The 26,785-nt window shown below is 46.9% G+C and overlaps 1 protein-coding gene across 1 annotated transcript in view; it reads left to right on the plus strand.

Annotated features, from left to right (window-relative positions):
* Nucleotides 1–25,436, plus strand: part of BFSP2 (beaded filament structural protein 2) — a gene marked incomplete at both ends in the record, with an annotated part of 69,323 nt that extends 43,887 nt beyond the window's left edge. Inside the window, 5 exons of the mRNA XM_079704479.1 lie at nt 749–910; nt 14,777–14,908; nt 21,308–21,528; nt 24,142–24,289; nt 25,317–25,436. Coding sequence (XP_079560605.1) covers nt 749–910; nt 14,777–14,908; nt 21,308–21,528; nt 24,142–24,289; nt 25,317–25,436 — 783 coding nt within the window. The remainder of the gene's footprint in view (nt 1–748; nt 911–14,776; nt 14,909–21,307; nt 21,529–24,141; nt 24,290–25,316) is intronic.
* Between the last annotated feature and the right edge of the window lie 1,349 nt (nt 25,437–26,785).

Raw genomic sequence — 26,785 nt, forward strand, 5'->3', positions numbered from 1 at the left:
AACGTGTGTTGAATGGAAGGGAGCATCCCCTAAGCTTTCTAGTTCACACTTTTTTTTCAACACTGTACTGGACAAACAAAATAACTCTGAGAGTAGACCCAGGCTGTGGTTTAGTCACACTCAATGAAATTCGGTCAGATCGTTGAGTGACAGGACTGAAGGGGACCGCCTGTGGTGATGTTGTCCAGTGTCCAACCTCACACCGGTCAAGACCCAAACATCCAAGATCCAAAAAGTGCTTGCAGTTGGAAAAAGTCAAAACCCATTTAACCATGTTCACATTGGGAAGTTCCTTCTTTGTCCAACTGTAAGCTAACCAGGAATCAATAAGCCCACTTCCTCCTGTCCTTAGCTCCATAGTTTGTCACCACTCTCCAAAGGTAACGCTTTAAAAACTCCGCAGTTATCTTTAAATCTCTTTCCGCTTCCTCTGACTTTATGAAATTCATAAATTTCATCTTGCTGTTATTGCTTACTCTGTGTTGTTATTTATTTATTTTGATCTTTGCTTTGGGTGGGCATGGGTTTGTGAAGAGTAGCCTAAGAAATGCATCCTGGGGAAAAGAGAATATAGCGCCCATGCTGGGAAGAGGACCAGGGACTTTGCCCGTCTTTGTGAAGCCCCACGTCTGGCAGCAGCAAAATGAGAAGCAAAGTATTGCCCACGGAGCTGGGCTTCGGCTGGCTAGAATTCTGTGTCTTTTCTTTCTCCTCTGGAACTCACTGAGGTATATGTTGTCATTTTCAGGATGTGAAAATGCTATACAAACAGCTGGCAGGGTCTGAGCTGGAACAATTGAATGTTCCCATTGGCACTGGGCTGGATGACATCCTTGAGACGATCAGAATTCACTGGGAGAGAGATGTCGAAAAGAAGTGGGCGGAAGCGGGAGCCTTGCTCCAAGCTAAGGTAAGAGGCAGGACCAGCACCCTCCCTCTGCCCTGTGCAGAAGGAGGCCAAGCAGAGGTGAGCAGCAGCCAACATGCAAAAGAAGAAAAGCAACCATTTCAATCTCGTTAGACAGAAAAGAAATGCAATTTAAAACAAAGCTTTTGGTTTACCTGTCTAAATGCAGAAAAAGTTTAAAATGGTAATACTCAGTGCTGGCAAGCCTGTGGAGATGTGGGTGATGTCCTGAGCTGTTGGGGAGCACAAACCCATGTGACGTCTTTGAGGAAGGGATTTGATGACATGTACCAAGAATCATAAAATGCTCCTGCCTACCACTTGAATAATCTAGACCCCATCCTAAAGATATAACTGAAAGTACAGATAAAGTGTGCATCCAAATATACCCACTGAAGCCTTCATTATTATAAGGGTGAAAAAAATTGGGAAGAAAACCGGATAAATATTTAATAACAGGAGAAAGACTAAGCTACAACCTAACCATGCAATAAAATATCAAGCAGTTATTAGAAATGATATTTATGAAGCACTTATAGCAATATGGGAACTGCTCAGGCAATAAGGTAAAATGGGGAGAAAAAAGAGAATACAGATTGGTATGTACCAGGGGTCAGCAAACTTGTTCTGTAAAGGACAAGATAGTAAATATTGAGGCTTCCTGGGCAAGATGGTCTCTGTTGCAATACTCAGCTCTGCCACTGTGGTGTGAAAGCAGCTGCGGACAGAAGGTAACCAGTGAGCATGGCTGTGTTCCAATAAAACTTTATTTACAGAAACAGGAGGTGGGCTGGATTTGACCTTCGGGCTGCAGTTGTCAACCCCTGCTATACACAGTAGGTAAAGCATTCAAACAAAGAAACTAGGCATCAAAAAAAGGTCAGAACACAGTTTATTGTACTTCAATTATACCTTAAGAAAGCTGTGAAGAAAAGGTCTCCCTTAAAAAAAAATCGGAAAGAAAACTCTAAACTGTAAAGGTATTAGCATTAACAGTGGTTGTCTTTAAGTGTGGGACCCATTTCATGTTGCGATGTTTTTTCTTTCTTGTTTCCGAGTTTTTCTTAAGTTTTTTTAAAGTAGTATGAATATAGTCATGGGGGGAAAGCATCTTTTATTAAACCTCATAAATAAGAAAGGAATTAACCAGAAAATAGAACGCACAGGGTTTGTCCTTCCCTTCCCCTTCTCCCACCCATTCATGACTCTGGAATTCTGAGGCAGAGGATTGAAAGAGCAGAAGAGGAAAGAAAGCATGAAGGAAGTGGAAAAAATAAAGTAGAATTTGAAAGAAGGCAAGAGGGCTGCTCCTGATTTCTCGGGGACCACTGAGTGGGTCTCAATCCTGACTGCACAACAACATTATTTCAGTGCACTTTCAGAAACACCCAGGCCCAAGACCAATTAAATCAGAAGGAGGGGAGGGACTTCATGGTTTTTAAGCTCACTGATGATTCTAGTACACAGTCAAGTTTGGGAACCACAAGAGTTGATAAAAAACTCCCAAAAGAAAACCAGGAGGACCTTTTCTGCTCCTTCTTCTCCCAGCCCTCCTCAACCCCTGCCCCCCAAGTATCAACAGGAAACTTCCCCGCAGGGTCTTCACAAGTCTGGATCCCCCAGTGTTCTCCAGCCCAGAAAACATCTTCCACTCCCCAATGCTCCACCTCTTACCCCTTCTCAAAAGCTCTTCTTTCTAACCTTCAAATCCTTGGGCCAGGTCACTACAAACGATTTCCACGGTAAATAGTGCCTAGTCGCTCCATGAAATACAGCCCCCATAACCAGTGAGAGGCAAAACCACACAAAGAGAAAGTGAAACCAAAGCATATATATGGTTTGGGTCCATTGCTTCTTAGGGGACTCATGAATATTTATAATTAATGACCCTAGAGACCATCAGTCCCATTCCCTCATTTTAGAGGTGAGGAAACTGAGACCCAGCGAGGGCAGTTGATGTCCTGGAGTTGCACGGCTGGTTGGAACACCACGGTTCCGCTCTCCTGGCTCCTGGCCGGGGATTGTTTTCTCTGCGTTAGGCTGTCACTTCTCCTTGGCTCCGCTTCCAAAATCACAGTGGCCCAGGGATTTGCAGACTTGTTTCTGTCCCAACCCTCCTGGGGTCTACACCACACCATAGTGATGATCTCTTTGGGAAAGGGTGGAGGGGTATTGTAATTAACAGAAATTAATCCTGCATAGTGTGAAAAAGAAAAAAAAAACTTCATTATTATTCACCCCTCACCCTCTTGAGAACCATCACCAGCCCAACAGTCATTCAAACATTAATTCTGAACAGATTCATTAGTGTTTTTTTAATAGAGTAATCTGAAAGCTGCATCTCAGAGAAAACAGACAGTACTTGTTTCAGTTTGGCCATACTCCCTGGGCATGAGTGAATTCCTCTAATCATCAACAGAGATCAGAAGTGACAGCCAGAAGTCCTCCAATAAATAGTTTTGTCAACTGCCGTCATGCCCTCGGGGGCTGACTTTTGTCCAGCCTAAACATCGTTTCTTGGCTGCGAAGCGCAAATGTGAAATGGTTTAGCACACACTGCTTTCTAAACATTCTGCAGAGAGAATACAGACATGTATTTAATTACCTCTCAGCTTGGAGAGGCTAAAAATTAATTGACACGATTAATTTGTCTTCATTTAAGTTCCTCCAGAAACTGATCCTAGACAAATATTGAAGTGTAGGTGGTTTCTTTGGAAGTTGCGGGAAGCAGAGAAGCGAACAAAAAGAACACGTTATCCAACTAGCTCCCACTGGGGGAGACTGGAGCATCCCCATGGGGGCCTGGGGAACAGTACAGAATACAGGAGAGGAGAGAGGCGAGGAAGCTGGGGTAGTAATACCCTCTCCCCTCAGTCATCTGCCATCCGCTAGCAGAGTGACCTTTCAAAGACTTCAGAGAGAGCTCCCAGGGAGAGCTGCAGAATCTGACAGTGGGAAGGAAGCTGGGGATAACTAACATGTAATGGCCCAAGGAGTCAAGGTGGATGTCGTCAGCATCTGCTAACACTTTCCTGCCAACTCTTTTTATTCCTTAATCAGTAAAAGCTTATAACACTAGGTTCTCTCCAGTCACGGTGTTATAGATGTCGGGAACCTCAGTGGTCCAGTCTTTGGAGCTTCTCAGGTTGCATGATTCAGTGACTGGGGGATCACGTTGGTCCAGAGACTTTCCAGAGTGTCTTAAAGTCTGGCCCTTCCTTTTCTGTTTGATGTGCTTACCCAACTCAGGGTATTTGGGGATCCTTCGAGAACCTCCAACAGCATGCCATACCACCCTCCACACCTCCTCCTGGCTAACCATGGAACACACTTCTCAGTCTGCAACTGACAGACCTTAAAAAGACCACCTTGGGGAATACTGAAGGGTCACTCTTATTCACCTGTTTCCTGGATTCATGTGCTGAGACATTTCCACTCTGTAGAGTGACAAACAAAAGAGAGAGTCCTGAGTGCACGTATGCTGTACACTGACGTTGGCTAGATTAAGATGTCTCAGTGCCCTTGCTTCCTAAAACTTGCGGAACTTATGGATACATCGAAATCGTCTGTCAGTCATTGTTACAAGACCTAGAATTAAAAAATAAAGCTGATAACCATGTGAGGCCATTTGTGCTGGCTAGACAGACCTCTGACATCCTTTCTGCTCATTCAATTCTCACAACAGCCTCAAAAGCAGGAACTCTTGTTGTTCCCATTTCACAGATGTGTTTTCTGCTACCAGGAAGGAAGGAAGGGAGGGAAGCTTCCCTGCAGCGAGGCTGTTTCTACTAAGTTTTTTTTTCACAAATGCAAGCATTTCAAGCAACATATCATCAACAGTAAAATGAAGTTCCAGGTAGCCAAAAAGACACTTTCAAAAATATTATGCAGTTGGGCTTCCCTGGTGGCACAGTGGTTGAGAGTCCGCCTGCCGATGCAGGGGACACAGGTTCGTGCCCCGGTCCGGGAGGATCCCACATGCCGCGGAGCAGCTGGGCCCGTGAGCCATGGCCGCTGAGCCTGCGCGTCCGGAGCCTGTGCTCTGCAACGGGAGAGGCCACAACAGTGAGAGGCCTGCGTACCACACACACACACACACACAAAATATATATATATATATATAATGCAGTTATAGCCTTCCATGTCCATGTCAGTCCATCATGATACATATAATCCCATGTTTCTTCCAACTGACCTTTTCCTTACGGTGTGCGGTCCTCCTGGAAACGGGGCCACCCTGAAGGCTAAGGGCTCCCAAAGTTTCAGAATCAGGCTGCTTAGGGTTCGAAAGGTTGACCTACCCCACTTCAGTTTCCCTTTGATGGGATTGGAGGCCCTCTCCTCAATTCCCAGAAGCCAAATCTCTGTCCCTTGTTGACTGCAGCTGGGTGACGTGCACAGTAACCAAAGGCTTATTCAGTCACCAGCGTGAGCTGGAGGCGGGTGGCTGGCAGCTCCTAGGAGCCCCTCGGGGCCAGGAACTCCACAACAAATAGATCGCTCCCTGCTCCCTGCCCTGACAGCAGGTCACACTTGCCTCAGATCAGTTTAAGGTATTTGTGGTCAGAAACTTATCTGAGCTGTAACCATCATGCCTCAAACAGTCAGGATGACAGATTGTGGAGATGGTTAAGAATGAAGAGAGGTGAAGAGATGGAAATGAACTGCGAGGTTTCTGGTTGTTGATAGTCTTAGAGATGCAGGAGGCACCAGACAGTGCCCTCTAATGGAAATCTCTGCAGTGATGGGGCTGTTCTGTAATCTGTGCAGAGTCCAGTGTGGCAGCTCAGCCACGTGTGGTTACTGAGTGCTTGAAATGTGCCTGATACAGCTGAGAAACTGAATTCTTAATGTTATTTAACGTTTATGACTTCTTACATAAATATCTACATGTGGCTAGTGGCTACCGTACTGTACAGCATAGGTCTAGATCTACCCATGAGAGACTAGAAGACTTGGGTAACATGTCACCATGTCATCCGTATTCACAAACAATAACTTGCTCTGTGAGGGCAAGTATTTTATACAGGATGCTGTGTCTATGCCTTTTCTTTGCTTGCTTTTACCAAGAAGATTCAGTATTTTCTAGGATATATGAAATTAGATTAAATGGATTTCTGGCACTCAACTGTCCCTTGCTCTAGTCTCCAAGACAGCCTAATGTGGTCCTGCCATGACAGCCAACTGGGAGAGTTCCTTTGAGAGCGCAGAACGCTGAGAGCATCTGTAATCTAGGGGTCCCTGTGTGCTGATGAGTTGGCTATAATCTCAATGGCTCTTCTGTGAAATAAGCACTGGCTTATTCCTCCTGGTGCGCTCACAGCAAGCACTGAAGATGAGTCACCTAGCATTTCTAAACCTCAAAATACGTCACAGAGCAAGTTTTGCAAAAGGGCCTCAGCTTGCTTTTATTTCTTTTTTTATTTATGCATTTTAATATCTAATACCTTAAGGGACTTGGTTCAAAATTCAAAATGATATACAGTGAAAAATGTCATCCCACCCATGTCCCAGCCACCCAGTCTTTGTTGTAGGGTCAGTCAATGTTTTCCTTTTCCCATGTGCCCTTTCAGAGACATTTTATGCATGTACAAGAAACTATGTATATATTTTCTCTTTTAACACAATTAGTAGCATTCAGAACATATTGCTTTTTAGCTGCACAATATTGTACCACAGGGGGCAGCAAACTATGGCCCACAAGCCAAGTCTGACTTGCTGCCTGTTTTTCACAAATAAAGGTTTATTGGAACATAGCCATGCTCATCATTTACATATTGTCTATGGCTGCATTTGCATTACACCAGCAGAGTTGAATAGTTGCAACAGAGACCACCATATGGCCTGCTAAGCCTAAAACATTTACTATTTGGCCCTTTACAGAAAAACTTGCCAACCCTTGTTCCAGCTAACAGGTATCCCAGGGTTTCTTTAACCTGTGCCCTGCTGATGAATGGTGGCTTCCAATCTTTAGCTATTATACATAAGACTAGTCACTGATTTTGTATGTCCCTCATTTCCCAATATAGAAATGTATCCGCTGGATAAATTTATAGACATGGAATTGCTGGGGCAAAAATTATGTGCATCAGTAATTTTGATAAACGTCGCCAAATTATCCTCTATAAAGGTTATAACAATTTATATTCTCATCAGAAATGTTTGAGAGTGTCCATTCCCTGCATCTTCATTGATACTGTGAGTTCTCACAGTTTGTGATCACTTTGTGATCTTTGCCAATATTATAGGTAAAAAATGGTTTTCCAGTATACTTTTATCTTGCATTGTCATATGAGGAAGGTGGAACATCCTTTTACATGCTGACTTTCATCCATATTTGCTTTTTTGTGTACTATCAGATCATATCTTTTGCCCGTTTTTATTAGGTCTGGGATTCTTTTTTACTGGTTTGTAGTGGCTCTTTCTAAATTAGAGAAATTAGTCCTCTCTCCATGATATAAGTTGCAAATATCTTCCCAGCTTGTCACTTGTCTTTTTTTTTTTTTTGGCCTACAGCACAAGGTTTGCAGGATCCTAATTCCCTGACCAGGGATTGAACCCAGGCCCTGGCATTGGAAGCTCAGAGTCCTAACCACTGGGACACCAGGAACTCCCTGTCACTTGTCTTTTTTACTTAATTTATGGTAGTTCCAGCTGGCTTTCAAAAGATATTGTTAGCCCGTAAGGAAGTGTTAGTATAGCTGTGTGCTACGGCGGTGTGTCTCAGCGGGTGTGGCTGGGGGCAGGAAGGTAGGGTATCAGACTAGGGAAAATAAAGAGACTGTCTCATCAAGGGGGCACCGCCAGTCCTTTACCCCACTACCCAGCACAGCCACATGGAGCGGGGGAGGCGCCCAGGTCCTCATCTCCTATATTGTGTTTTCAACCCCACGGCTGGTCAACACCCATCCACCATGGCAACCTCATCCTCATACCTTCCACCAAGGAATCTTCACTCACTCATTCAGACTCCATTTGTCAACCACAAACCAGGCTACAGGCCCCATGCTTGGTGCTGTGGACACAACGTCCCTGGCTTCAATTCTTGCTCATCCCCAGCCACTGATTCAGACGATCTCAAAGCTGTCTTAGATATTTCTTAATAGTAACTCTTTCCCAGGAAAAGCGTAGGGATCTTACTTTGAAACTAAGAGATCTGCAAAGGCAAAGCAACCCAAATCCCTGAGAATTTAAGGTAAGGTGGCTCGTATCCGGCACTGAGTCTCCTGGCAGAGACAGAGCAGAGGCGAGCCTTCTTGGAATGGAGTGACCTTCACGACCCCGACCCAAACTGCTGTCACGTAGACTTCTCCAATAATTACTTGCAGATGAAGAATATAGTTTTCTCCTCAGAATACCCCTCCTTGCTGAGCCCCTTCTGCCTCGTTCATCAGCAGGGTGTGCTCACGCACGGCCAATAGGGCAGCGAGTCTGCCAAGCCACACGCTGCTCTGTGTTTCCTTTGGCACCTTCGACCGAGGCTGGGAATCGGTCCTACACCCTAAAGAGATACGCTTCAACAGCCAAGCAGCTCTCATGTAAGTTCAAGGAGAGACATGGCTCAGCCTAGCCAGGCCAGCTCTTCTGCCAGTGCTGACGTTTCACCGAGTGAGACATGCACTTCTTTTTAATTCCCACTAAGGAGGACGCATGTCTCTGGTGAAGACTGGATGGCATCCAGCTTTCTCCCAGGTGAATCCTACACCTGGCTGGGGTAGTTCAGGTGTGTGTGTGCTGCCTATCAAGCTCTATCCTCAGCTAAATAACATTTATATGACACTGGGTGGCTGCAAAGTGCCTTATAATCATTACAATAATGACAGCCGATCCTCCTGATGAAAAGGAGATTTAATTCCATTCCTGGTAGGTCTTCCTCTTCCGCAGTCCCAAGCCTGCACCTGAAACACGCTGTAGACCTCCAGTAAACATCGCTGGGCATGTTCTAGGGGTAAAAACCAGATTAGGTGCCCGGGGTGTCGAGGGGTGAGCAAGAAGTTGTTCCTGTACACAAGGTGCCACTGTCTAGTGTGAGGTTGGCTGGGGTGCGGGTGAGAGACAACAGACGGAAAGACCACGCCAGGCAGAGTGAGCTGTGCGGGGAAAGCGGGGCCAGCAGGGCATTTACTGAGGGCTTACCGAGCGCCCGACGGTGTCCTGAGCACTTGACAGGTCTGTTCTCATTTCACCTTCCCAGCCCGAGATAGGTATTGTGATTTCATCCATTTTATAGAGGAGGAAACTGAGGCACAGAGAGGTTAGGTAAATCACACAGTTAGACCACGGCAGAGCTGGGATTCAAACCACATGTTCTGACTATAGAATCAACACTCTTAACTGCTACTCTGACCCAGACAGACCTCATGGAGTGGGCGGACCTTGATTCATCCTCTTTTTTTAAGGATGAGCACAAGTGACATCTTGTGTGAGGTTGGGAGGGCTTTGTCTTGAGGGACCAAAAGGTTAGGCCAGACTTCTGTCGGGATCTTTCCAGACCACAAATCTGTGCCTTCACTGCAGATAAGCTTCTTCTATCATGCAAGATCGGGAACCCCTTTGTCCCCAAGGAGCCCACTGCTTTCCCTTTCTCTATGAAAGTGACCCTAATGAGGTCCGTGTGATCCTGTGAGATCTGAGAAGCTTAAGAGCAAGGCCGTTAGCTGTGCTCTGCATCAGAGCAATACTCTCCTAAAGCTGTCCCCCAGCTGCAAAACCCGGAGAGCTTGCGACTTGCTGGAACCCACGCAGCAACTGCTTGGGGAAAGGCAGGCTGCACACGTCCACCCTTGAGGGCTCAGTCTGGACACGTGTTCTGCTAAGAACACACCAGAATCACTGCTCTCCACATCCTGCCCCCTCCTAAACTCTCACTCTCCCCTCACACCACAAAGTGGCCATTTTTTCCAATCGCCAAGGGTGTTTGGGGGAATGGCCACGCTAATCAGCCAAATGGGTGGGGTGTGGAGATGCCTCTTTTCCCCTCCATTTGCAGACCCTCCAATTCTTCATTCTGACTCTCACTCAACAGCCTGCTGCTCTTTGTCTGTCACATCCATCCCTCATGGGCAGCACTGTGCTAAGTTTTAAATTTTAATTTGAAAATTTTTACTGTATTTCAAAATGCCAGCATGCTTTCCTGCCCCAGAAACACAGCTGGAGCGCAAACCTGGGTGGCTCGGCTTGTGCGTAGTGGAGCCCAGAATTCCAGCTGGTTTGCAAGCCTGGGAACCAACATATCTGAACCTCAGCACACATCCCAGCAATGGCACTGAACGGCAGATCAATCTTCCCTTCCCACGCTCAGGAGCTAGAACCACACACCTCCTATTTGGTCTGTGAGGAGAAATCTGTAGGCGTTGGGTTGAAATGGAAACAGAAGTAGAGTTATTATAATAATGAGAAAACATGAATCTAAATAGCCATTGGAGAAGAACACGTAATACTTTTAGGTGAGTTAAAACAATTAACAGTCCCCAGATGAAGGACAAGTATCATTTGTGGCAAGCTGATTTGAGAAGGTCTGGGACGTGATATAAAACAACACTGAAACCCACAGTGATCAAATTAATTTCTTTTTCTCTTTCCATCTTAATTAAAAAGTGGTGCAAGAAAGTTTCCATTTGGTGCTGGGACGTCATTAACACTTCTCTTATACTTATTAATTTTGCCTTTCAGCAAAGAGAAAGCCAGCTTTGAGACTCAGCAGCTTGGCAAGCAACATTTGCTAGAATATAATACAGTGGCTTGCTTTAATTTTATTGATTTTTTTTTCAGTTACCTTTTATCTATGGCAAATAATACAGTTTTATCAGTTTCTGTAGCAATCTAGAACTTTGCTGCCATGAACCAGGCATCACGTGGAAGTTTTAAATGCAGATTCCTGGGCCCCACTCAGGATCTTCTTAATCAGAATCTGCATTTTCACATGGTCCCCCAGATGATGTTGACACACTTTAAAATCTGAGAACTTAACTGTAGTTTACATTTTAAAGACATTTATTTACAAAGAAAAAGTGAATTGGTTCAAATAAAAACAGTTTGAATTAGTATTCAGATATATGACAAACCATGCTGATTGTCCAAGAATATTTGGGAAACACTTGGGTGCAGCATTTTGCCAATAAAACTAAGACCTGGGGATTCATTTCTCCAGAGACCAGTGTGTGCCACTGAACTACCGAGTACATTATCTGGGTCGAGAGGAGGGACAATTCATTCAGTGCTAGGGCTATGGCCTTGGCCAGCAGCTTTACCCCAGACCTGCCCACCAAGGCTTTAAAACATGCCTCCGTGGGACTGGACTTCCCCTCATGCCCGGCTCTTACCCATCCCGTGCTGGTGATGTTTCCCAACTGCTCTCTGCAAGGAAATGTAAACATATGTTTTTATGTGCCAATCAAATTCATAACACTACCTAAAAGGTAACATAAAAGTTTCTGTTGATGTTTTCTTTCTGTAGTTTTAGAAATAACATATTTTAAGATAAAATACTTTGCTCTTCCATTGGCATCTATAGCTTCAGTGTGACTTGCTATTTCTTGCAAAATCCACCAACCATTTTTATAATTCTGTCATCAACAATGGTGTCACAAAGTCAGATTACAGAAAAATGCTTGATTATTAATATCTGATTAAGCAAATAGTCTCTCATATCAATGATGAATGAGGATAGCTCTGCTATGAATTTTGGTTAATATTTGGATGAGTTCATTCATCAGCATTGTGAGTGACTTCTTTGTGAATCACATGATAATTTTCAGATACTGGAAGAATAGTCCCTCTAATTTTTGTGCCATTCCCAGTGCAATAGCTACAGACATGACCCACTTTTAAGTTTAATCTGCATTATTAACATTTTCTGCATCCCTTTCTTAAATCTGGACCATCAACAACACAATAATTCAAACCCTGATTTGTAGTGTTTGCCAGTTTCCATGGTGTAAATGCTCTCAGCATGGTTGATTTCAAACTACTAACATGATGTAAATGAACACAAAGTTGGGAAGAGATGTGCAGGAGCACAGCTTTATGTGTTATTTCTACCACACAAGTACCATTGATGTAAATTACCTCAGTAGCATAGATAATGATAAAATGCAAACTAATTAGCCAGTGATGTGTTTATTCATTACCCGTTTTCATATAACTTATTTGATTGTAACTTGATATGATCTAATTTTGAATGATGGCTACATAACCACCAGATCACAACACTCCTGACACTTTAACGCTTGGCTTTTGTGAGCTTTTAAGAGCCAGCTGCAGTTCACGGCTGCCCCCGGCCACTCCGACTCCATTTGTCTGCCAGGGCACCCCTCTCCTACACAGCCCATCTGGCCAGGCCCCGGCCCCAGAGGGAGGAAGAAAAACCGGGCTACTGGTCACAGGAGTTGGTGAACCATGAGGGCATTTTAGAGGGATCCACCTTCTCTTTGAGGGAGACAGCTCTAATTTGGAGGGTCTTAAGTTGAGGCATTGGTGGAATTGGCAGCATTAAGTACTGGTTGTTAAGAGCACAGCACTGGGGTCGGCTGCTGGGCTTGAGTCCCAGCTCTGACCATCAGGGCCATATGCTCTTTTTTTTTATTTTTAAAAATTTATTTCTTTTTGGCTGTGTTGTGTCTTCATTGCTGCACACGGGCTTTCTCTAGTTGCAGCGAGCAGGGGCGACTCTTCATTGCGGTGCGTGGGCTTCTCACTGCGGTGACTTCTCTTGTTGCAGAGCACGGGCTCTAGCTGCCAGGGCTCAGAAAGTGTGGTGCCCCCATCTTAGTTGCTCCGTGGCATGTGGGATCTTCCCGGACCAGCGTTCGAACCCGTGTCCCCTGCATTGGCAGGCAGATTCTTAACCACAGAGACACCAGGGAAGTCCGGGCTATTTGATCCTGAATAAATAGCTCAATCTCTCTGTGCCTCAGTTTCCCCACGTAAAACGGAAATAACAATGACATTTGCTTCACAGGGTTGTAAAGATTAAATGATATATGGACTTAAAGCAGTTAAGGGAATTCCCTGGTGGTTGGAGAACTAAGATCCCACAAGCCACATAGCACAGCCAAAAAAAAAAAGCAGTTAGCAAAGTGTTTGCCACAAAATGCTCAATATATATTAGTTATCGTTAGTAGTATTCAACTCATAGTGGCTTTTTACAAACTCATTTGTTGGGTACTACATTCCTTGTTACACACAGAAAATATATATAGCCAATATTTGCATGATTTTAAGGTTCTAACAGCCTCCACGTGCATAACCTGATGGGAGCCTCATAGTGATCCCAGGAGGCAGTCATCATATGATTATCATTCCCCACTCAATGTCATCTACAGGCGGAGACTGGAACTCAGAGAGGCTGAATGATGGCCCGGAGACACACAGTCACGGGCCAACCAGTCAGAGCAGGGTCCACGGGTTCTGTTCTCCTTCAGCTGCTCCCAAGCCTTTAATGGACATTTTTGTTGAGCTCTTTATAGCCCCCAAACAGCAAGAACTGGCAGAATTACTACTGAGATGTGAGCCTTTTGACTTGGGATTTCTTAGCCAGTCAGTTAGGTTGGACTATTTGCACATAATTCTGTAAATAAGTATTCATATGTGGTAAAGATGGCAAATTCAGAAAGCCAGTAACTTAGGAGAGAAAGCAGTTTATTTTCTCCTACATCACTGCCTTGTAGACATTTTATCAGACTGCACTGAAGATAAGTGAGGGAGAGCTCTCGTGTTTTCCCTTTTCCCCGGCAAAGAGGAGTAATCAGAATATGTCCATCTTGCTCTGGGGAGAAGGTTCAAAGCACAGAACTTCCTCCTAAATTCACAGTGTGGTCAGATGGGTTTTTACAGGGAAACAGGGACTATCAGGTCAAGTTTGTTCACTCCTTGTTTGAGCAAGGTGTGGGGCAATTGGAGCACTGGAAAGGGTTACAAATTCCCAACGTTTATCAAAATTACAAATGCCTACTTTTTTTGGTATGGGGGCTGCATTGGGTCTTCGTTACTGCACACGGGCTTTCTCTAGTTGCGGCAAGCAGGGGCTACTCTTCGTTGCGGTGCGTGGGCTTCTCACTGCGGTGGCTTCTCTTGTTGCGGAGCATGGGCTCTAGGCTTGCGGGTTTCAGTAGTTGCAGCATGCAAGCTCAGTAGTTGTGGCTCGCGGGCTTAGTTGCTCCGTGGCATGTGGGATCTTCCCGGACCAGGGCTCAAATCTGTGTCCCCTGCACTGCAGGCAGATTCTTAACTACTGAGCCACCAGGGAAGTCCACAAATGCCTATGTTTTTGATTCAGCAGTTCCACGACAGGAATTTACCCCTCAGAGATCCTCCCATGTATGGAAAATGAGGGACGGCATCATTGTTCATAATAGGCCAAGACTGGAAACAAGCTAAGTGTCCACCAGTGGGGAACTTCCAAATAATCATAGTACTTCCAAGCAAGGCATTACCATGCAGCCCTTAAAAAAAATGTAAGTGATCTATTTATACTGCTATAGAATAATTTCTGAAAATATGTTAAGTACCAAGGCAAGGAGGGATGCTCATACGCATTTATTTATAAATATATGAAATATTTCTGGAAGGAGATATGAGAAACTAGAAACAGGAGAACAAAGTAAGTAGGGCACAGGAAGAAAAGGAGACTTTCTACTATATATCCTTTAGAAAATCTTTTGAATTTTATTCCATTTGCATGCATTATATGTTCAAACTAAATAAATGTTGGAATACAAGCTGGTGTGGGCGCCGATAGAAAAAGAGTGATTTTTAAATCAAATGGCTGTTTGCTCTGCGTTAGGGGCTGCAGAGTGGTGACTGGAGAAGGTAAGAGGGAAGGACGGGTTCAGGCCCTGGTTCCCCCTGCTCACCCCTGCCTCTCCACAGCAACAGACGGAGGTGGCCCGCAGGGCCCAGACCCAGGAAGAGAAGCTGGCTGCTGCCCTCAGGGTGGAGATGCACAACACTTCCTGCCAAATCCAGAGCCTGCAGGCTGAGACGGAATCCTTACGGGCCCTGGTGAGTGGGCCAGGAACAGCCTTGGCCTTTCCTGTGTGAAGTTTTACTCTCAACTGTCTAACTGTAGTCATATGGGTTTCCCATCTCACAGCACATGCATTTTGAGGCCTGCAAAGGATCATCCGATACCAAATGACAAATGTAGTAGACACAGTTAGTGCCCCAGTGAAATTCCCTTCACCAGGCTGCTGCCATGACTGTTGGCTGCTGTTGCCACAGATGCCCAGAGACTTGCCCTCCGCCAAAAAGAAGACCTGGCCTAGGATGGTAGGCATCGCCCAATGACTGACTGACAGCGGGGTTTAAAAGCCCAGTCCACTTGCTTCAGAGTGGACTCTGCTCTGTGGTGTAATCCACACTCCAGAGCTCTCCAAGGGATCAGGCTGTAGCCAGAGTCCAGCCAAGAGCACCTCCTGGCTTAACACTTTACATTGCCCTGAACCGCTTTCCTTCTCCTCCTTTTCCTGAAAGGAACTCCTTAATTGTTGACATGTGCCAGGATCCCTGTGTCTGGCTCTGCTTCTGGGGAACCCAAGCAAAACTAGTAAGCTAGTTAGCTCTTCAGACTCACTGTGGTTTGTGGATGGATCTCTTGCATTATTAATTATTATTGTTAGTTAAAATGATGATTCATAATACAGTAATCCACCCTCTGATCTCTGGGATGGACTGAAGTTCTGTTAGGGTCAAGCGCGGCTCCTCCTGGATGCCTCCAGGGGGCCATGTGTACTGAATCAAACCACAAGTGTTTGTACACACCAGAGTGCACGAAGGGGTTGGGTTGTATAAACCCCGCGCAGCTGAGGTAGTCTGGACGTCGTTGAGGCCCAGGAAGCCCCTCTCCCCCATCAGCCTCAAGTCCTGGGCTACTTGGGTACCCATTCTTCCACCACCCCCCATCAACCTCATCTCAGTATTGCCACCCATAACAGCTCCATCACAAACCGCCAGCCCCACCTCCCACTGTAGCCACAGCCTGCCACGAAGTTAGCTCAAGTATTTGTTCTAGTTGGTTCCCCTCAGAAACAACTTTTCCTCTGCCTGCTGCCAAGATCATCCCACCACCCCCTTCCTTCAAGGGTCTTCAGTTCACTTGGTCCATTGTCCTCGGCAACAAGGTCACATGGTGCCCAGTCAGCTCAGGGAAGATGCTCAGTCTTACTACAACACGACACACGTCTCATTGCTCCACTTTTCTCCGAGTCATCCTCTGATGGGATCTGGGTCAGTGCAAGGGGGTGTGAGGAAAGGACCTGAGGTGAGAAAGATCAGGAAACTACAGCCTAAATCACTGCTACTTTAACTAAAAAGTTGTCTGAAAGAGATTGCGTTGTTCAGTGTTATGTGGATTTTATGCTAATCAGTTTTATTCACCTGCCATAACCCTTGATAAACATCCTAAGGTTGGGAATGCAGTGGCTTTAGACACAGTTAAGAGGCTGCCATTTCTCCCCCAGATGTCCCTGTGGCTGCCAAAGTTGCCACTCTTCTGGTGATAGAAAGTTCCAGGCAAAAGGTGAGGAATGTATCCTCAAGCCACATCATCAGAGAGGAAGCCTGGAGAAATTGCAGCCTAAGTAGCTGGTGCACATCACTCAGCTCATATTCCACACACACGTATTGGGAGCCTACTACGTGCTGAGCCCTCCCTTAGGCTTGGGAGAGGCCATCAAGAATTAAATGTTTCCTGTCTTCTAAGCGCTCATCACCTGATTGGTAAAAGAAAACCGGTACACAAATGACAGAACAAAGCAGGGGTACTTCCTGTGCTCCCCAGAGTGGATGCTCCAGCAGTCTCCATCCTCACTCGCCCCCAGCCCGCCCTTCCCTCTTCCCCTTGGCAGATGCTGTCACCAGCACTGCTCTGCAGAGAAGATGAATGTCCTCCAACTTGAGGTCTCCGGCTTCCATTTCCCACCTCAAAATATCTCTGAAGCTTTATCCACCCTCTCCTCCCTTCGATAGACTCCACCTGTCCCCTGTTGCACCATCTGGGCCATTCCTCTATCTACCGTCCCCTCTCTCCTGCATTATCAGTGTCCCCACCCCCTGGAATTGCCTGTGGGTAAAATAGAAAGTCTTCCTTTGCCAGACCTTCCAATACCACCCAACTCGGGCTTCATTTTAATGCCCAGAACTCATCCTTTGCTTTCCTGCACTTGAGCCCTTGGATGTGTTCTCCCATGTCTAGAAGGAGGCTCCTCCCCCTACTCTGCCCCCTCTACCTGCTCCTGTCATCCACACCCTGGGCACAGGTGAGGTGGAGCTCACCGAAGTGCCACACCCGCCATGAAGCCTAGACCCTGACTCCAGAGCTGGGGTGATCCCTCCCACCTGCCACCCACTCACACTCAGAGCCCCCTGGTTCATGTGGTTATATCAGCTCATGCACTGAACTCACATGAACTCCTGGAGGGCAGGGACCATGTCTAATTAGTTTTATGTCCCCAAAGCACTTGATACGGTGCCTAAAACACAATTTCTTCAGTGATAGAAACAGTAGCAAGAGCACGCTCACCTGCATTCTCTCATCGGAGCTTCATGGAAACACTAAGTAGGGTGGACTGTGACTGCATCCCATTTTGCCGAAGAGAAAACGGCGGTTCAGGGACTTTCCCACTAACACGAGTCATAAGTAGGCAGAGCTCTCTGGCTCTATCACGCACTAGACGGCGGCCGTCCTGTGGAGCTGGGGACGGGCGCTCAGACCCTGGAGTCTTGAATCCTTTCTCCTCTATGCACTAGCTGTGTGACCCCCCGAAGATGCCGTTTTCTCCCTTGTACAGTGAGGATCTATTTTGGTGATCACATCCATCTGCTGTGTTAGTGGCTTAGGACAACAGGAAATCATCTGCTCATTTATTCAGCAATTTAGGGAGCGCTCGGCAGAGGTGGCTCTTCTCCATCCCACGTGGCATCTGCTGGGGCTGGAACGTCCAAGAGTGGCTGCTTCAGCTCACACGCCCAGTGCCTCAGCTCTGCTTTTTCTCTCTCCACGTGGCCTCTGCACGTACCTGGCTTTGACTTCCTCGTATCATGGCAGTCTTACATTGTTGGACTCCTGACATGGCATCTGGCTTCCCTCAGAGGGTGAGCACAGAAAGTACCAGGTCTCTTAACACCTGGGCTTGAAAGTCCCCGAATATCATATACGCAGCATTCTGTTGGTCAAAGCAGTCACAGACCAGCCCAGATTCCACAGGAATCTGCCTCTTGATGAAACAGTGGCAAAATCACAGAGAGAAAGTGCAGGTGGGATGGAGATCATTCTTGCAGCTGCCTTTGGAAACGTGATCAACCACTGAACCATCTTAGGATTTTCCTCATAAAGTCATTGGCATGAGTAACTAGATAATGCAGGTCAAGCCCTTAGCACCGTGCCCGGCATGAGCAGTCAATAAATGGTATCTGTTATTAATTATCATTATAAAATTATTATTATAACCACTAGTATAGTAGCCCCAAGTTGGCATCATCTGATCACCACACCTAAACCCCATGGTCCTGACTATTGGGACAAATAGGACAAGAACTCACCCCCCAACCAGAAGATGGAGCAGTGATGTGCTGGCTGGGCTTAGAACCCAGGATGGGCTGCCTCTGTCCCCTGTGACTCTAGCAGATCACAGTTCTGGTCGCTGGGCCTTGCAGGCAAGGTTAGGAGCACAGGTGAGCCAGAACAGGTAGCACACACGTCTACAGCTTTCCGACATGGCAGAGTTCATCCAGCCATCCTGCTACCCTCAGTCACAGCAACCTGTGCACACACAGGCCCTCAAAGCTATGTAAGCCTCAGACAGCCGAGCTGGTGACATTTGCAGCTCCTTTGCCAACAAGGTACTGTTTATAGTGGCAGCCAGGCATCAGTAATGGTGTCTGAGGGCCCCTGAGCTCTGTGTTCAGTCAACTCAGACCAGGAATGGAATTCAGTCCAGAAATCACAGGTCACTATTTTACTTTCCGGAGGGCTTAGCAATTTAAGGAAGTCCCTTCATATCTCTAGAGACAAGAGTAACCGTGCTTTTGTGATCTCAGTTTGCTTGCTGGTGCTGTGTTGTGAGTGGGCCGGGGCAGGAGACCCACAGCAGCAGCTGATTATAGAGACTCAAGCACAGGCACCTCTGTGAGAACCAGGCCAAGATGTCAGGGACATAGGTTCAGAAGCTTGACTTGGACTCTAAGGGTGGAATGGAAAACACGTGGCACCTCTGATAGGTGTTCCCATGAACCCACCTTGGGAAGTGGGTCCTAAGTCTTCAGCTAAAAACCCCAGGCCACATGGAAAAGTCACCACGTACACAGGGCAAACACTATAGACAGATGATCCAAACCTGATTCCATGAAAGGTTTTTCCAAATCACAGGTGTTACAGGTCCAATGTCAACAACCACCACCCACAAACCAAGCAGTTTCCTGATGAAGGGAGAAAACCCAGAGAGGTTGGAACAAGTGATTCTCAAAGTCCAGGTGACCATTTCTGCCTCCTCACTCCATGGAGGGCTTTTCAGGTCTCACCAGCAAGATAATAACCAGACCAGACACTGATCTAGATTTATTTCCACTAATCACATTTTGCCACCTGTAGACATACCTAGGATGGGAATCTGACTCAACTTCCTCATATCCTATGGAATTGGGAAGATTTAAATAAGATAATATGGCGGCCCCTGCTTAACAGCAGCCATGATTCAAGATGACATCATGACCAAGAATCTTCGAATTCAGCCACAGTGGTCAAAAAAGGGTATAGAAACTTGTTTCATCAAGACTTGACTCAGTCCAATTTAGAAAGATATTTATTTATTTCTTATGTGTTATATAAAATAAAAAGCCAGATGCTAAATTATAGAACTACATAATTACTACTACTAAGAGATGTTAAAGAGAGAGGCATACCATTTTTTTATTGGTCAGCCCTACAGTTTGCAGGGCTTGGTATACGGGAAGAGGAGAAGAAAGTTTCAGTCTAGTGGGGAGACAAGGCAATAAGTGCACCATGATACAAGTGCTGTCATTTGGGCAACACACACACACACCTATTCTGTGCCAGGCCCTGTCCTGTCGCTGGGGTTAGAGACTAGGTTCCTGCTCTCAAGGAGCTCAGCATCTGCTAGAGCAGACACGCCCCTATGAAGCTCAGCCCGGTATGATAAGTTCAAGGGCATGCATGTGCTTGGGTAGCTGTGAAACCCAGAGGAGGGACACCCTAACCGAGCCTGGTGGTGGCAGAGGCAAGAGGGCATGGAGGACGTCTTCCCAGGAGACGTAAGCCCTGAGCTTGGACGTGGGGTGAATAGGAGGCAGCCAGGTGAGGAGAAGGGGAGGTACAGGCCCCGATTTGGACTTTAGGCAGTGCACTGTGGCTGCTGCGGGGGGATACAGAGGGGGAGGAACCACAGGCAGGGAGGTGAGCTAGGAGGCCACGGAGGTTACCCCGGGTGAGAGGTGATAAGAATCGACCTGGGGCGTTGGTGTCTGGGCAACAGGGAGCACGTATGGGAAAATGTTTCAGAACGTACAAGAGGTGGGACTCAGTCATGCCTGAATTTGGGAGGGAAGCAGGATCAGGGCCCTATCTTTCCCCGGTTTCTAGCTCATGTGGGTTCACCACCAGCTGGAGCACAGGAGAGGAGGGGCCAGCAGCTTCCAAAGGAAGCCGATGGCTCCATTTTGGACACCTCGATTTGAATGGGGCCCATGGCCTGCATAAATTACCAGTAAGAACCTCAGTACCGAGTCTGCTTGGGGGAGAGATCTGTGCTGGACGCATCAACACAGGAGTCATCCACAGAGATGACCGAGCTGCGAGTGGAGTTGCGACCAACCTGCTCAGGGAGAGGAGGGCGCGAGTGGGCAGCAAGGGGCACAGGAACTCGCAAGATGAGCTACTAAACCACTAAAATCACAGGGAGCGTGTAGAGGCCGGAGACATTCGTTCTGACTGCGGGACTCTGGGAGGAATGCCGAGGAGACTGCGTTCCAGCTGGACGGCAGGTGGCGGTCCCAGGGAGCAAGATTTCTGTGAAAAAACACCTGCAAACTGCCCCGTGTGTGTGTGTGTGTGTGTGTGTGTGTGTGTGTGTGTGTGTGTGTGTGTGAATCTCTCTCTCTCACTTGTCCTCTCTCATTCTCTCTCATCCGGCTCTCCGGTTCCTGTCTCTCTCCCTCCCCACCTCCACCCCTGTCAGAAGGATCAGTGAATCAGACTAAGCAAGACTCTGGCCTCCCCAGGAGGATTCATTACTTCCCCACTGAGCCCCGTCAGCCCGTCAAGGTCATCGTCCTGGGAGAAACAGACAGACCAGGCCGGTGCCAGCCCCTCCCACTGCTCTGCCCATCTCCCTCTTCCAGGGCCCTGCCCATTGGCCTTGGGTCTGGACCGTATTCCCTCTCTTGTAGAAACGAGGCCTGGAGAACACCTTGCACGACGCCAAGCACTGGCACGACATCGAGCTGCAGAACCTGGGCGCCGTGGTCAGCAGGCTGGAGGCGGAGCTCAGGGAGATGCGCACAGAGGCGGAGCAGCAGCTGCAGGCCCGCGAGCACCTGCTGGCACACAAGTGCCAGATGCAGCGGGACGTGGCATCCTACCATGCACTGCTGGACCGCGAGGAGAGCAGGTGCGTCTCTGCTTGGCTTTGTTAGGAAAGGAGTAGATACTCATGGGTTTAAACTAGACACTTTTTCAAACACTATAGAAGTAATTAGTGTAAAAAGGAGAAATCACCTCCCAAACTTCCCAACACCCAGCCCCACTCCCACAGCCTGTGTCCTTCCAGGATTTTTCTATTCATATATACGCAAATATATAGACAAAAATATATTATGTACTTATGTATGTATACGTATATGTGTGGATGTCTGTATGCATTCATAGATGCAGACATACAGCCACACAGCATATACATACCTATATGTGTTCATGCATACTTCCCACCATACATGGTAGCAGTTAGGATTGCTTTCAGCTGCCTGTGATAAAACCTAATTAGTGTAGCTATAAACCAACGCTCCTGAAACTTTAATATGCACTCAAAACATGCCAAGCCTGGGCACCTTTATAAAATGCAGATTCTGGGCATCCCTGGTGGCGCAGCGGTTGAGAGTCCACCTGCCGATGCAGGGGACATGGGTTCATGCCCCAGTCCGGGAAGATCCCACATGCCGCGGAGCGGCTGGGCCCGTGAGCCATGGCCGCTGAGCCTGCGTGTCCGGAGCCTGTGCTCTGCAACGGGAGAGGCCACGACAGTGAGAGGCCCGCGTACCGCAAAAAAAAAAAAAAAAAAAAAAATGCATATTCTATTTCTGAAGGACTGGGGTGGGGCCTGAAACTCTGCATTTCTGACAAAACTCTCAGGTGACACCTATACTGCTGGTCCACAAACCACACTTTGAGCAGCAAGGGCATAAACCTTGTTTACCTAAGAGTTCCAGAAATGAGGTAGGCCAGCCTGTTCCGTGATATCAGTCAGGTCCCAAGCTCATTTCATCCCTCTGATATACCACCCCTGTCTTCATCTTTGTCACCCCCAATTGCCAAATGCCTACCACAGCTCCAGACATCGTAACCAGACATCATGCATGGCCAGAAAAGGGGAGGCAAGAGAAAACAGCAGAAAGGCTTTTGCCTGCATGGCTTTACTCCTTTTTTCAGTGAAGGAAAAATGTTTTGGGAAGGCTCCAACGGACTTTTCCTTCTATCTCATATGACCAGACCTACCTGCAAGGGATGCTGGGAAAGCAACTATTTAGATTTTCCAGCCTCCATACTGGAGGGAGGCAACAGGTTGGGAATGGCACGTATACGTCTATGTATATATATATGTGTGTATGTGGTATATATACATATATGTATACACATGCACATATATATGTAGTCTTTTTTTAATGGGTAAGGATTCCTGTGGCATATGCATGAGTCTTGGGGCTTAGCTTCCTTGCCAGCTTTCTAAGGAAATTGAAGCCTTTATCACAATTCTATATCTTCATATTGCCCTCCAAGGTCCCTTCCGTCGCATACATTGAATGAGGAAGAGAATACATAGTAGAATAGCAGCTCTAAGAGACAACTTATCGATTACGTAGTACAACCCCTCCTGATTCCAGAGAGAATAAGAAGGCCAGAGCAGAAAAGGATTTGCCATTTGCCAATGATCAAAATAGGAGGAAGAGGCCGAGCTGGGCCAGAGCCTAGGTCTCCTGGGTCTCCAGTGTGCTCTCTACCATCTCTTTCTCAGAAGGCAAGAGGGCCACATGGAAGCAACCTAACCCTTGCTCTTTCAAACAAAAACATGTCATCCTGCTCCTTTCCAGCTGTCTTTTTATTGGATTGATTTCTGTTGATTATAAAAGCTAGATGTTTGTAACAAAGTTAATTTTTTCAGATGCCTATGAATATCTGAATACACAAAATCGTATTAAACAAATCCAAAAAGTAACAAGATAGACTGAATTTACTTCAAGAATATAAGGACTCCATCCAGTGAGTGCCTGCTATGTGCCAGCACAGTCTTAAGCTCTATGTTATCGTCATTTCTCCACAAAACCCTGCCAGAACTACATCATTATCCCCACTTTACAGACAGGAGACAAAACCTCAGAGAGCTTAAATCATTTGCCCAAGGTCACACAGCTAATTACCATGGAGGTGGGATTTGAAAGTCAAACTGTCTTGTTCCAAAGGCCAAATTCTTTCCATGAGGCACCTGCCTTTCGTATAATTCTGTTGTGATTTCTTCACTAATTTTCATCATCCATTGCTTGTCTCACTCAAATGTGTTTGTTGCGTTTTGTTTGTTTGTTTCAGCTAATGGAGAAACACCCTCTTTTCATGAAGAAAATGCTGCCTTCCTCACCGAGTGACCAACCAAGTTCCATGAGGAGTCCCCACCCCCTCACACCCCCCAACCCGCCTCTTCCCTCCCCCTCCCCACCCCCATCCCAAGCTGGATTCCCTGCTGGATGCCCCAGTTGGCTCAGCTTGAGCTGAAAAGCTTCCTGGAAGTGGAGAGTGTCCTGCTGCCTGACTTCAAATAGTCTGTAGCTTGAGCAGCCTCCCTTGCCTCTCTCCAAATAAATGCTTTGTGTGTGGCTTCCAGTCTGCCCACCGTGTTCAGTCCACTGTCGGAGGGAGATGGATATCGCTTTACCTGCCTGACCTTTCCTCCTGGGGCCATTCTTAAAGGCTTCTGGAAGGGTCCTTGAGCGTGACGCCATCTTCCCTGTTGTTCAAGGGTCAGCTGCTCTTGGGTTTATCAACATAAATGTGCTTCTTGGGCAAGAGTTGTGCTCGTGGCGGGCAAGATTGCCACCACTGGAGGCAAAAGCAACGTTCTTGCTACAGAGGGGGTCTGTGTGTATCATGACCACAGGCGTCACAAAGTATTTGGGTGCCTTTCACGTGCCGTTCGTGGGTAGTAATGCACAGACACACCCGCTTCACTGCTGTTGGCAGAGCACATCTCGATCAGCTTAAAGGGAGCTTCAGTTTAAATCTGTGGGGGATGAATTAGGCTGTGGTTGCCTACACTTGCAGCCTCAGAATATACTTCCAGGGTCCTTCCCCAGCCCTCTCAGGGCCCAGGCCAGCCAAATATAGTTCATGAATCCACCACATACCCAGCCAAGACTCCCCTGCCTTCTGATTAAAACTGAAACCACCACCTGTGTCCTAGCGCAGTCTCGCATGCCTCCAAAACCACACACACGCAGCCCAGACTTAATTTCTCAATTCTTCCCCCCAAGCTTCTGTCAGTCCACCTGTCACACAGAATTGCAGACCAAAATATCCAAGCTGAATCTCCGTCCTCACGTAAGCTGCTCATCCAGACAGAACGATGTGTCCAATATGGGCGCATTGGAAGACACCCTCCCTCAGTACCTGGGCTTCCAAATAGCCAAGGCCGACATAAACAAATGAAATCTTATTTACCCTTAAGAAAGCTGGAAAGAGAAGCAAGGCAAGACATTAGGTCTCCTGGTTGAAATTGCTCCAGCTGCTTTCCCTTTTGGGCTTCCAGGATCAAAGAAATTGTAATAATAAGTCCCGTGGGCAGGACAGCTATTTACAGTTTGTATGGCACCTTTGCACAATTCCCTCTGTTGTTTGAGGCACAGAAACCATCAAGACACCACCTAATGCTGCATTTCAGCAAAGCACCAATCCCCTCTGCAGCTGCACACCCCAGGGGTGGCCATGACTGAAACACTGGGTACCAGGGCCTCCCCAGAAGACAGAGTGTGCGCCTGGCTATATCAAATGCCCATTCACTGAGGTCTGTTTCTTTTCTTTCTTACTTGTTACAGTGAATTTTTGCCCCCCAGCCAAGACCTGAATCCCTAACCTAAACACAGCTGGAGGGCCTCAGAAGGAGGTACTTCTGTGTCTGAATGGCTGTGCATTTTCCAGAACCTGGAAGCTGTTCTCAGCCACGGGAGGAAGGGGAGAATGGATTTGCACACCCTCCTGAGTTTCCACCAGACACACGCTGTGCCGGGCCGCACACACTCCGTCTCCTTGGCTCCGTAATCTCAAAGAGCAGCTGCCTTAAACCATTAAGTTAATCATCCTTTGTCAGGGAGAGCCCAGCAGACGGGTGCTTCCAGTTCTCAGCACAGTTTCTTGCTGTTTCGAATGAGGCTTCATTAACAGGTAAGAAAAGGCACTGCTGACCCCCTGACTCCTCTGGGGCCTCATTTAACTCAGACTCCCTCTTACAACATCCAGTACAATTACACTCTGGCGGCAGTTCACTGACAGGTGGCAGAGAGGATGCTGCTTGTGCTGGTCTCAGGGACCGTTTGTTCTGGGGCAGAGACCAGAGAAGGGCTCCCGACGGACTCCTCCGAAAGCGCAGACAGGCTCCATTTCCAGACGAGGTAACGAATTCCACTGGCCTCTGGCCTGGCTCCTGGAGCACAGTGTAAACTCCCACTGAGATTGCTAGAACATCCACTGGATTTCAGACCAAAGTCCTTAGGTCTCATCTTCATTGTCATCTAGGACACTTCCAAACACCTGCTGGTGCCCAGACATTTTGTTGGACTTTGGGGATCCCAGTAAAAAGAAGAGACAGTTTCTGCCCTGGTGGGTTTACAATCTCTGTGAGGAGTTCACATGTGCACATAAAAGGAGAAACAAAGCAAAGCAGGCAGAGCAGCACATTACACTTTGCACAACCCCTTCACATAATTCAGTGTATCATAGGAAACGTGAACGTAGACGTTCAGGTCTGATCTCTGTTGGTTTCGGTAAGATGATTCAGCAGGAATCATCAAGCACCATGCCGGTCTCTGATTATCTCCAAATAGCACACAAATATTTTTTCCAGATTTATTAAGATAAAATTGACATACAACACTGTATAAGTTTAAGGTATACAGCATGATGATTTGATATACTGTGAAATGATTACCACAATAAGTTAACATCCATTACCTTAAATAGAGAGCAAAAATATTTTTCTTCCTTGTGATGAGAACCCTTAGGATTCACTCTCTTTTTTTTTGCGGTACGCAGGCCTCTCTCACTGTTGTGGCCTCTCCCGTTGCAGAGCACAGGCTCCGGACGCGCAGGCTCAGCAGCCATGGCTCACGGGCCCAGCCGCTCCGTGGCATGAGGGATCTTCCCGGACTGGGGCACGAACCCGTGTCCCCTGCATCAACAGGCGGACTCTCAACCACTGCGCCACCAGGGAAGCTCAGGATTCACTCTCTTAATAACTTTCATCTATACCATACAGCAGTGTTAACTGTAGTCATCATGCTAACTATAACATCATGTATGTTACGTCCCTAGTACTTATTTATCATATACTAGAAGTTTATACCTTTTGACCACCTTCATCCAATTTCCCCTACCCCTACCCCCTACCACTG

The sequence above is a fragment of the Hyperoodon ampullatus genome (genome assembly GCF_949752795.1).
Source record: "Hyperoodon ampullatus genome assembly, chromosome: 5".
Taxonomy (NCBI): Eukaryota; Metazoa; Chordata; class Mammalia; order Artiodactyla; family Ziphiidae; genus Hyperoodon; species Hyperoodon ampullatus.